General features: G+C 39.9%; 1 protein-coding gene across 1 annotated transcript in view; it reads right to left on the reverse strand.

Moving 5' to 3' along the window:
• Positions 1 to 6,679: 6,679 nt before the first annotated feature.
• LOC136885427 (zinc finger protein 652) overlaps positions 6,680 to 13,373 on the reverse strand; it is a 90,862-nt gene continuing 84,168 nt past the window's right edge. Inside the window, exon 5 of the mRNA XM_067157956.2 lies at positions 6,680 to 7,399. Within this exon, the coding sequence (XP_067014057.1) occupies positions 7,312 to 7,399 (88 nt within the window). The 3' untranslated portion in view covers positions 6,680 to 7,311. The remainder of the gene's footprint in view (positions 7,400 to 13,373) is intronic.

A 13,373-nucleotide genomic window follows, 5' to 3' on the forward strand; every position in this document is an offset into this window, starting at 1 on the left:
CAGACGCCTTTCGTAGCCGCTCCTCTGGAGTACAGACGCTACGGGTATGCCCCTTCCGCCATCTCCGCCGTACCGAAGTCCACCTTCTCCGCCGTAGATGCCGTTGAGGTCTTCACTCGTAACCCTGAGCTGGGACCCATACCAGATGTTACACACCGGGTCAGTATGCTCTGGGACTCACATAGGCAGGGGCGCCACTCCCTGGGTAGGGCTGCCTCCGAAGAGGGTCCCTACCTGCTACCTATTATAGAAAGAAACCTGGACTGGGACACAGTGTTGGAGGAGGAGTGGTGGAAAGACCGAAGAAAGTGGAGAGGAACCATATTTGCCCCTACCCGGCTACAGCTGGATAAAGGGAAATGATGATGATGATGATGATGATGAACTATTGCTTCTGCTTCATCCCTCAAAGCAACATTTTCACTTCGTTTATGGGCACTTGCCATTTCTTGTGCCCCCCCCCCAACATTCACTCCCTGTATCTTCCTTTCTTATCTCACACTGTCCTCCATCCTCAACTCCTTAACTATTGGCCTGGTCTCCCTCCTCATCTCATTTGCTGCTTCCCTGGCTCCTTCTACGATCGCTTCAAAGATAGTATGCGCACCCTCCCCTGCCCTGCCGATTTCTTCTTGCTGCAAGCTCTGTTCCAATGTTCCAATGGCTCACCACCAGTATCTGGCCCCTAATATACGCTCTCAACCCCTGCAGTTTTGCCCTCACTAAATGTTTCTTCAAAATTTTGAAATTCATTATCTCCTCTCTCCCCAAATCCCTCTTGATCCAAATTTTCTCACTCCATAGATTACCAGCATTCCTTATCACTATATCTGCCATCAATGAAGATAGCAGTGACACTTTTATGGGTCTGCACCCTCTCACCTTGCCCATCCTCTCCATATTGTCTATGTGGACCTCACTAAAGTTGATTTTCATTTTCTGTTCAATGGCATCCACCACTTTGTAGATAAAGTCTACTTTCATTTCTGCCTTGTCTTCCTCCACCCCATAAATAAATATGGATTTCTTCTTGCAGTCCTGATTGCAGACTGCTATTTCTTTCTTCAAATTTACCACCCGCTCTTCCATATTTTTATTCTTTCCTTTAGTGATAACAGATCTCTCTCTAGCTGTCCTCCATCTTCGCTTTAGCATCTCTCATGTATTCCTGGATCCACTGTCTCATCTTTTCATGCTCCTGTAGCAACTATTTTAGCTGCTCGAACGTGCATAACTCCTCCACTACCTCCTTTACCACCTTCCTTATAATTTCAATGTCTTCCCACACTCATGTTGCTACTACTCTGTGGCCCCGGATTTACCTCCACTCCTCCAATAACCAGCAGCACAGTAACCACCATTGCCACAAGAAGCATCTTCTCCATCACTGCCATCTCTACCTTACATTCTTTTTTATTATTCGTTCCCTTTCTCATTCTTCCCTGCCATCACCCGATAGTGACCCTGTACTGCTCGATACCGATCACCTTCCGAGTTTCCTCCACACACTCCACTTGACCCAACCGCTCCCCCACTCCACTCAGCCAGCACACACCGCACGGCACATCTGACCTCCTTTCTGGTTTAAGATAGACTGTATTTTATATACAATTAATAATTTTCAAAAAAAAAAATTGAAAATATTTTTTGAAATGTTTAATTCTATTTGTTTTGTGAAATTTACTTGAGATGTAAATGGGAATTCAGAATTAAGTAGATAAATACTTCTTTAAAAAGCACTTTGTACTGATTTTTCTGTATATAATTTATGTAAGGAGATACTGTATATTGTACTAAAGTTTGTGTAATATTTATGTTCTAATATTTTGGATATAAAGATCCCTACTACTTGAAAAATTCTGCAATTGGAAATCCCATACACATGTTTCCTAATATAGCTGTGATCCATATACCATACACATTTTTTTACAATTGGCAGAATATTATAGGAGAAAAATGGGAATGATATAGAAAATTATAATTGGTGAGAAAATGAAAGCAAAACAGATGCCACACCCATTTCTGCTGTCTTGCAGATGAAACATTATTAAAGTGATAAATTGTTTGAATTAAATGGAATAATTTCATGACAAGAAAGACACTGGCTATCAATCAAGTAACATCTGGTTGCCAGCCATTAAGGATTTATGTAGGTAGTTCCCTTCCCTGTCCCTTCACTATTGTTATTTCGTCTCGGTGTTCACCAAGTTCGTACATTCCTCATTGTCAGATGTTTCATTCCAGGCTTGTGTCAATGTCAATATGACCCTCTTAGACTGATTCTGATAGTTCGGTCAGCTTCCGCTTCAAACGCTAGTGCTGTGCCATGTCTGGGGAGCCGTCTGTTGACGAATGAACGTGCCATTTACACATCTGTTGTAACGTCTAAATTTCAAAATCTCATTGTTTAAGAAGCTTTTCTCGTGGACAGTCGAGATTTTCTTCTGATGAAGCAGAGCACAGTTCTCTGCGAAACGTAAAGAATTTCACCTTATTTTCTTGACACGGCATAAGCCCAAAAGCCTATACAGTATCGTGTCTATAAGTACGGACCGTGAAAGCATCAATGGCAACATTAAGAAAGAAGAAATTCAATGCTTTCAATTTTGATGATGATGATGATGCTTGTAGTTTAAAGGGGCCTAACATCGAGGTCATCGGCCCCTAATGGTACGAAATGAAAAGACAACAAAAAATTCAAAATCATCCACTGACCCAAAAAAAAGTCATAAAGAATGAATGGATGGACATGAACCCCCCAAAAAAACAAGCAAACAAAAAAACAGTGGATTAGACTCAAAAAATATCATAAATAATAGTATGACTGACCAAGGGACCACTTATAAAGCACAATCCTGAATTGAGGATGCTTGATGTCTAAAGGGGTCCAAAATCCAGGTCTAAGGCCCCTCAGAATTGTACATGTCGCAAATAAAGTAGAACCATGGTATCTGTCATGGTGGGGTACTAATCAAAAGTAGCAAAGACTCACGGTGTTCCACACAAGATGGTACTACTCACACAATGGCGCCACTCATAGCCAACGCAAACCAATAAGGTTCCTCACCTAGGTGTACTAACCACAGGGACTCGTACTATCTCGTGGTGTTCCTCACATAGTGGGTCCTAATCACAAGCAATGCAGACCCACGGTGTAGCTCACATGGGTACGATGCACGGGTACTGGAAACCCACAGACCAGCCACTTTACTGCTACTAATCACAAACCTATTTCATACCTAATATAGTTGTACTACTCGCAAGTAAAGGCAACCCATGGTGTTCCCCGTGTGATGGGCTAATCAAAAGTAGTTTCATGGTTCTAATTCAATCAACCCTTGGTTGCCCCTTTTAGTCGCCTCTGAAGACAGGCAGGGGATACCGTGAGTGTATTATTCGTCTGCGTCCCCCACCCACAGGGGGTAAAGAGAGAGAGAAAAGAAGAAGAAAGAAGGGATCCGTCACTTCAAAATATGAAGTAACGGACGAAGTAAGGCAAGGGCCACGAAGGGCGTGAAAATGAAAGACTCCTTAGGCCTCGAATGCTCTAATACCGTCGGGGTCAGAAAAGAACAAGAGTTGACTAAGGGAGGTCGGACAGGATAGACGAAAGTGAGGAGCCTGGCATAAGTAAGTGGAAGCAATGCCAAGACTCAGCTAAGGGCCCCGTGGTTGCCAATCCACACTCCCAGTTGAGAGCCCCTTGGGCCCCTGTTAGTCGCCTCTTACGACAGGCAGGGGATACCACGGGTGTATTCTACATGTGCGTCCCCCACCCACAGGGGGTCCAGCTTTCAATTTTAGCCACAATTATTTTTCACCAAACTGACCAACATTTATGCCTTTCAGTGTTCAGTCTGCAAGCCTCTGTGAACTTACTAACGTGGCCACAATCCTCTATTAGCAACTAGTGCTGTGGCCTCATTTAGTTTTATACCTCTTATCTTTAAATCATTAGAAACTGAGTCTAACCATTGTTGTCTTGGTCTCACTCTACTCCTCTTAGCCTCAATAACACAGTCCATTATTCTCCTAAGTAACCCATCCTCCTCCATTCGTCTCACATAACCCCAGCACCAAAGCCGGTTTATGCGTACAGCTTCATCCATCAAGTTCATTCCCAACTTAGCCTTCATCTCCTCATTCTGAGTACCCTCCTGCCATTGTTCCCACCTGTTTTGTACCAGCGATCATTCTTGCTACTTTCATGTCTGTTACTTCTAACTTGTGAGTAAGATATCCTGAGTCCACCCAGCTTTTGCTCCCGTAAAGCAAAGTTGGTCTGAAAACAGACCGATGTAAAGATAGTTTCGTCCGGGAGATGACTTCCTTCTTACAGAACACTGTTGTTCGCAACTGCGAGCTCACCGCATTAGCTTTATTACACCTTGATTCAATCTCACTTACTATATTACCATCCTGGGAGAACACACAACCTAAATACTTAAAATTTTCTACCTGTTCCAGCTTTGTATCACCAATCTGACATTCAATTCTGTTGAATTTCTTACCTACTGACATCAATTTAGTCTTCGAGAGGCTAATTTTCATATCATACTCATTGCACTTATTTTCAAGTTCCAAGATATTAGACTGCAGGCTTTCGGCACAAGTCGTCAGCATGGGCCAGACTGCTTACTACAGTTCCACCAAAAGCTTGGATTCAATTCCAAACCTCTCCGCAGGGTTCATTTGGAGCGAGGTCATTTGACGCTGTTGATTGTGATTCGTCATCAGATGGAAACATTAAGCCTTGAGCAAACCTCCTGGTGCTATTCGACAGAAGTAGGCTACCAGGTGTATGCATAAGTTTTTGCCAGTTTTTGTGCTAAAGAAAACATTCAATTTTTAAAGGAAATTAATTTTTTGTTTATTCAAAATATTGGTCATCAGTTTCTACACACTTTGCCCATCTTTCAGGTAAGTTATGAATACCATGCCAGAAAATCTGCTTGCCTTTTGCGGAAAACCATTTGTCGAGCCATTTTTGAACTTCGTCAAAATTGCTGAAGTGCTGCTCTGCGATCGCAAGCCCCATTGATGCGAAGAAGTGATGGTGAGATGGGGTCAAGTCGGGACAGTACGGTGGTAGGGTGTCCCATCCAAGTGATTACAAGGTGTCTTTCACTGGTTTTGCTGTGTGAGACGGTGCATTGTCGTGTAACAAAATCAATTTGCCATGTCTTCTGGCCCATTCCGGACGTCTTCCGATCAATGCTTGATTTAAATTCATGATTTGTTGGCGATAGCGTTGTGCATTAACGGTTTTGCTGGGCTTCAAAAGTCTTTGCACTTTTGTGGTCTACCAGAGTGCGCACTGTCTTTCACATTGAAATTACCACATTTAAATTGTCAGAACCATGTCTCACATATTCTATTCAATGGAGTGTGTTCTCTTATGTTTCTACCAGCAAATGATGACTTTCTACAGCCTAATTCTTTTGATTAAATAAGAAAAAGCAATGCATGCTGCAAATGTTCTTTTTCAGGCACGAACGTCGACATGATCACTGAACGATACAACACAGACGCTAGTGTTTGGTGGACTCAACTTGTGTGTGTTGGTAGGTGAATGTCAGAAGAACAAACTAACGTATGTGTCAAATTCATATGCTGGGTACTGTTCGGTGGCGCCATCTCCTAGCGAGACCAGAAAAGATATGCATACACCTGGTATATGCTGGCACTGGGTTTCATCCTCTCCATTTCTGCTATCATGCATCACGTCATTCACTTCATCTCATTAACTCCTCTGATGATGATGATGTCAGGAAGGGCATCCAGTTATAAAAGCTCGCTACAAAGATTCATCTCACCTCATACTCGACCCTGTAGAGAAACGGGACAGGGGTTGGACATCATAATTGTTTCTGAGAAAAGTGTACAAGGAAGGAACTTACACAGTGTACTAATTCTCTCCTTTTATTTTTAATAACTACAAGGTGTAACAAAAAGTTAAGCGTGGGTCACACGAGGCAGTAGCACCAGCAGGCAGTGGCTGGCAACCCGGTCGCACACACCCAGCACAAGCAGCGGCTTTTTAGTTCTAGTCAACATGTCATCTGCGGGTCCACATAAACGAGAAATTAGGCGGTTATTAAGGATGGCTGTGATGGAGCTTTGTTTGGAAATGCTTTGTCACCACAAGGAGAGACGATGGTGGAGTAGACCTTGGATTTAAAGAAGGGAAGAGTTAGGAGCATCTTCAAGACTTTTCCAAGAGTTAAAAGAAGAGAACCTAGAAACATACAGAAATGTTTTACGAATGTCACCTCCTAAATTCCAAGAATTGCTGGAATTAGTAGAACTGCTGACTAAAAAACAAGATACTAAAATGAGACGGGCGATTCCATGTAAAATAAAACTGGAAAAAACCTTACGGTATCGCACAACTGGAGAGAGAGTTTTAGATCTCTAGCTTTGTTGTATAGAGTGCTGCACAATTCAATCTTGGTGTTTTTACCTGTAGTTCTTGCTGCTATTTTTGAAGTTCTCCAACCATTTATGAAGGTAAGCATCATTAAGTTTTTATTCAGCCTTAAGTTATAAGTATTTTTATCAATAATGTCCTGTCGGTAATTCTTTCTTTTATTGTAATCATAGCATACACTAAGCATAGCTACTAATTATGGTTTTCACTTTTTATGGACAAACATCATTACAAGTACGGTATTAACTAACAACATATTTTATTAACTGATATTATTTATTTTGCGCTGCTTGCGTTCAAAATTAACACCTTACTTTTCATAAACTAAAAGTACATATATTCAGTACAGTAGAATTAGAATCCATACAACTAACATTAAACAATAGTAATGGAAAGAGTACTGTAAAACTATTTGTCAAAAAAGAATATGCACTACAAATAATTGTACAATCATTTAGAATGGAAAACATATTGAGAAATGAAATGCTATACATGAGAATATGAAATATGTGGAACGAAATGCAATATGTAATATACTGTGCACAGCGATTTGTATTCTTATTGGCATCTAAGCATCGTGTTGTAAAGGGCAGATGCCAACCAATGATTTGGAGAGAACATCTAAACTATGTGGAGGAGAGGGAGCTCTCACAACTGGGACGCAATATGCTTAGCAAATTTGTCATATTGGTTTTCTGTGTCATTAGTGGTTAATTCTGCTACTGATTGCAATTTATTTACTGCACTTTCAAATCTAGTCGGTTTGCATTTAACTGACAGTCTTTTAAACTCCTTTGCGTGTTGTGGTGAATCCACGTTTGTGGATGCGCGCTTTGTCGATGACGAAGATGTAGTAGACGCAGACTGTACAGGTGATTCCACTACTTGTGATGCTCCCTGTTCAGCCATGTTCTCGGTGTCACTATTTGAATATCGTTCACCTTCCCACATTGATCGCTGCGGAATATCCTGAAAACAATATTCACCTACAATAATTTCTCAATTAAATAATTGAGAAAAATATTTGTAGACCTATGGTTATGCACAGGATTATCAGAGTGCAAGTAAACATGACTTTTGTTTAAAAATATGTTTAACACTCTGGTTTGAATGCCTAACGGTAGGTCTGCAAAGAAATGCATAATAAATATTACAATTAGTTGGCTAGTTGAGCGTATAATTTTCATTATCCATTAATATTATACTTCCGTTATATTTCCGTCCATGGACTCATGATCGGAGCTCGAGGCACAATCCCTAAATTTCTTGTACAGCTATGGGATTCTCTCGGTCTCAGCCGGACACGACTCCACGACATCGCTATCGCCGCAATACGAGGTTCAGTGACCATACTCCGCAATCATCTATATAACATCTGACGAACCGTATTGCAAATCTATTCCTGAGCCTTTGGGGAATCTTCTACCTGGCACACTAGCAAAGTCAACAGTAACTTAGAAGACAAAATACTGTGTAGTCGACATACTTTGTCCTTGTGGCAGCCTCCGCATGGGGGAAGTTGTAATAATAAATTCAGGCACCTGACACAACAAGCCAGTGGAATGATATTCAAAAGGGATTCACAACTAGGTATATTTTTTATTTTCCACCTTGTCGATACACTAAATTGCTTAAGGCAACTTATTGATTAAAAGTGGTACATGTTTCGTATATTATCAACATCTTCAGCCACATAACACTGTTTAGATGAAACATTCATATATTGAGAAAGTATCAATGTTTTAGAGGAAGTGTCCTTAAAATTAACATAAGAAAATAACAAAATACTTAAGAGAAATTACATAAATTCTTTCTGCAACTGAAAGCAGTTGTCAAGGAAATACTTTTATAATAATCCATAGAGATATGTCCTAATGATTATTCTTTTCTTAAAAAGTTCATGAAAAAAAGGTCAATTTATAAATTTTAAAAATGTATACATTTATAAGTAATTGTCGAAATGAATTAATCCAGATTCCTTGAAGCTGAAGATAACAACAAGGAAGTTCTGCTCCTCCACCTCCTCGAGTGCGTGAACAAGAGAGAACGCATCATCACTACTACACCAGACTAAAGACCGTAAAAAAATGACAGGAGATACTGTTCCAGAGGAAAGCAATTTAAAAAGAATTGACAACTAGGAATTAGTAATATTTTCACCTGCAATAGTAATAGGAGTCACATTATGAAATCCCGACTTCGGTGGTATGGCCACGTAATGCGTAGAGAAGGTTCATCTGTTGTACAGACAGCACTTCACATCACACCATCTAGAAATAGGCCTTGTGATCGGCCCAAGAAACGCTGGCTTGATCACCATCAACAAGATTTGCGTTATGTTCGTCTTGTTTCAAATGATGCGCTTAATAAAACAAAGTGAAGATTGGCTTGCAAAACAGTGACCCTGCTCCATTGTGGGGCAAACGCTAAGAAGATGATGAAAGACATGCAACAAATACTCTTTTGGTAATTTTTTACTTGTACTAGTTACATTTTACAAAATGTAATTTTTTACTCGTAATTTACTTCTTGAAATGAAATTGTAACCATTACACTTCAACTTAACAGCGGCTAGTTCTGGCTGGCCTTGCAGTTCTGTATTAAGGAGGCGGAAGGGCTGGCTCCCGCCGTCGGTTGCTCTGAGAAGAGTTTTCTGTACTTTTCCATTCTCCTGCAGTGAGGCAAATGCCAGGACAGCTCTTATTGTTATATGTCATGAAATTAGTGACACAAAATGTGTTTGCATGAAATAAACTTCATGATTAAAGGGGCCCACCACGCCCTGCCCGGGTAACCCCTCCTCCCCTACAGCAGAACCAGTAGCATCATCAGTGCTCGAGAGATATTTTCTTGATGAAGATGTTGATTCCCATAGGGAACCTGAAATATTTGTTCCGAATGAGTAGATTTATAATACCAATATAGTTATAAATTTTCCAGCTAACTCATTCCCGGTTTCCAGTGTTATAATATCCAATAACGGACCAACTATATTATATATATATTTTTTTTTTTGCTAGTTGCTTTACTTATTACATGTAACTAATCTCATGATTAGACCCATATTGAAATTTGTTATAAATGCTTACAATATAGTGATTATTTTAATCCACCTATTCAATACAAATTGGTTTTGTGTCGCTAGTTCATAATACTACAACACGAATTTACAGGGACATGTTTTGCTTTATTTACAAGCATCTTCAGCCTACATAATTGTCTCAAGGTTAAGACCTGTCATAATTGGATTGTTTTTACAAATTTTTGCTTGAGTATAAATCCATGTTTAGTAATAATATGTAAAAAACACAGGAATTGTGTACACATTAAAAGTATGACAATATGAATTACAATGTTGAATTGGAGTAACCCTTAATTCTAAAATATATTGACGTCCAAAACATAGTAACTACAATGTAAAAATTTGGCTAAAATTGTTTTCACAATGCTGTGGTTGATTGAATCAACTGTAATATGGCTTTAAATTTGAGTCATAAATATAAACTGAAGGTTAAAATATAGGAGACATTTTTTCTAAAATCCATTGATTTCTGGAACACAGTAAATTCTGATATTGAGAATTTGGTTAATGATTGTGATCTCCAATGCAATTATTTAAAAACAACTATGATTTGACTCCATGTGTAATTTGAGTCGAAATGATATTCTAAAAATTAAAATCTTGGAACCGTTGGAGACCAGCTTCTAGAATTTTCGAAGCTTGCTGCAGTTTGGTGATTTGATCAGTGAAAGTATTAGAATAATTAGTTCTTGTTTATTGCGACTTGAATATCCATCGGTAGCAGATTGTATTAATGTAGTTGTAGTTAAAAGGGGGGCTTCTATCCAAATCTTGAGTAGCTGTTTATGATTCTTTCGAGGTAGTGGAATGAGTGAAGCTTCCCTTTGACTGCTGCTACAAGTGGTCTTTCTCACGTTACTGTGACTAATGTCTGTTGTGGTTCTACTATCACTATATTGTAAGCATTTATAGTTGCTTAACGTCGCACCGACACAGATAGGTCTTATGGCGACGATGGGACCGGAAAGGGCTAGGAGTGGGAAGGAAGCGGCCATGGCCTTAATTAAGGTACAGCTCCAGCATTTGCTGGTGTGAAAATGGGAAACCACGGAAAACCATTTTCAGGGCTGCCGACAGTAGGGTTCGAACCTACTATCTCCCGAATACTGGATACTGGCTGCACTTAAGCAACTGCAGCTATCAAGCTTGGTAACTATATTGGTATCAGATACTCTCTTACCTCTCCAGTACTTCCAACGAGATCGGATTTACCCTACAATATTCATCATTGCTGGGGATATTCTTAAAATTAAACAAAGGTATTCCCTCATGTGCTCCTTTCATTTGCTGAAAAGATGTATATTTTCCTGAAAGAGGTCCAGGATTAGCGATGAGAATTTTAGGAATTTTTTTTTTTTTTTTTTTTTTTTTTGCTAGGGGCTTTACGTCGCACCGACACAGATAGGTCTTATGGCGACGATGGGATAGGAAAGGCCTAGGAGTTGGAAGGAAGCGGCCGTGGCCTTAATTAAGGTACAGCCCCAGCATTTGCCTGGTGTGAAAATGGGAAACCACGGAAAACCATCTTCAGGGCTGCCGATAGTGGGATTCGAACCTACTATCTCCCGGATGCAAGCTCACAGCCACGCGCCTCTACGCGCACGGCCAACTCGCCCGGTATTTTAGGAACCAATTACTTTGTCAAGTAAATGGCAAATTATTTGAAATGCAAAGTCGCAATCAAAAAAACATTTATAGGAAAATTTATTTTTCGAAAGTTCTAAGGTAGGTAACATACTTAGTCTCAGTAATGATAGACAAAGTCTTTATGTTAAAAACAAAACAAAATGAAGTAATATCCTCCTCTGGCATCATTCCAGCCCCCTTCCTAAAAAAAGAAATCCTTATGATTGGCATTCTGTGAAGTGATTACCTGTTGAAAAAGTAATTCGTTATTGATAAGAAAGGGTAGATGTCCAAATTGTCAATCTTTTAAAATTGCAGATTAACACTGTACCTGTCTTGGGGCACCTTCTCACAGAGGAAACGGCACGTATCCGGCCAGTATTATAATAATATAGTACTCTGCCTAGTGGCAGGTCTGTGTCTTTGTATGGAGAATTTCTGACGCCAATGTTCCCTGTTTTCAGCTCTTTTCTTTTCAGTCTGCTGTATTTGCTCCCATCTTTCATGTCATCCAGATGTTGAATTATTCTTCTTCTTCCTCATCCTGCAGTTCCTCTGATCTTCCCTTCAATGACGTCGTGTATGAGCCCCTCGTGTCTCAGTATGTGTCCGATCCAGTTGGCCTTCCTCTGGAGAATTGTATTCAGAACAGTTTTCTTCTCTCCTACTCTTCTCAGTACATCTTCGTTTGTCACCCGCTCTGTCGACTCGATCTTCTCTATTCTCTTCCAACACCACATTTCAAAACTTTCTACATATTTTTTTCTCCCTCTTTCTCATGCTTCGTCGCCATAAGACCTATCTGTGTCGGTGCGATGTAAAGCAAATAGCAAAAAAATTCTGATGCTGATATCTAAAGTTATATTGTGTGCTGTTTGGAACTCATTTAGGAAAGGGCATTTATCGTGAACTTCATGGCATGGTGGCCGAAGTTTCATAAGAGGAAAGAACTGTCAGATGAATCTTGAGGAAGGGAAGTGTCTAGTAGTTTGAAAATTCATTTCCAGCCAGCATCATTCATGCAGTTAGTTTACTCTGCCAATGATCCAGGAACCGTAGACAAAACATTTAATCAGTAGCCTAACTGAAGACACCTTCTCTTTGCAGCTGCACAGTAGTGTCCAGTTTCGAAATGAACAAGTCTACGAAGAACCAATTCCTATCAACAGGAATTACATGGATGACCTAAAGTGTCTAGAAATGTACAATTCAGGGGAGCGCAAAGACTTTTTCAAAGAAATACTTGCGTGGGCAATTGTTTGTGTGACTGACAATGATTTTGACTGACTCCTCATTTAAAAGATCACTGTTGTAGAACTTACATGGGTAATGATGTGTGTTTTGCTGCAAAACTGTTTTTCTCTCATACTACACGTTATACATTCAGCCATCATTATAGAAAGGGCAAATATCCATTATATTTATCTGCCAATTTAAGTAAAGTTCCGAATCTTTACTCCATATTTTATCAAGTTACCTAGCCATAACCATGAACTCTAACGGTTAAAGCACTTAAATTTAACGTAAATGGCAAGCCTGGTTTTTAAATCAGTTTTTTAGTTCCTCCTGAAAAGTTACATTTCTTGACATGTGGCCTTTCTTAAATGACTGATTCGATTGTGAGTAAAATAATTTTCAAGTAACTATAATTTTCTTTCTGCTATTTGCTTTACGTCGCACTGACATAGATAGGTCTTATGGCGACGATGGAACAGGAAAGGCCTAGGAATGGGAAGGAAGCAGCCGTGGCCTTAATTAAGGTACAGCCCCAGCATTTGCCTGGTGTGAAAATGGGGAAACCATGGAAAACCATCTTCAGGGCTGCCGACAGTGGGATCTGAACCCACTATCTCCCGGATGCGAGCTTACAGCTGCGCGCCCCTAACCACACGGCCACCTCGCCCGGTAGTAACGATAATTCAAGACAATTACTTTTTTCTTGCTCTTTTCCCAAAAATGATTACAATAAATATAGTTTTTCTAATATAAGCCATGTGAATAATTCAATTCTTAGGGCACTTAGAAAGAATAGACTCAGAGTAACTCTGAAAATCCACATATTGTTCAAGAACAAAGCTACCCAGCTGACTTTGTATAAACAAAGAGTACAAGATCTGAAGCAACTAGGATCACCAAATACACATGACTGGAATGAAATCAAAAAGGGCACTCACATATACAGGGTTTCCAGGAAGAAAAGATGACTCTCCAACATGCAGGGTCAATGCTACGAAA

Source organism: Anabrus simplex, chromosome 14 (assembly GCF_040414725.1).
Source record: "Anabrus simplex isolate iqAnaSimp1 chromosome 14, ASM4041472v1, whole genome shotgun sequence".
In the NCBI taxonomy this organism is placed as follows: Eukaryota; Metazoa; Arthropoda; class Insecta; order Orthoptera; family Tettigoniidae; genus Anabrus; species Anabrus simplex.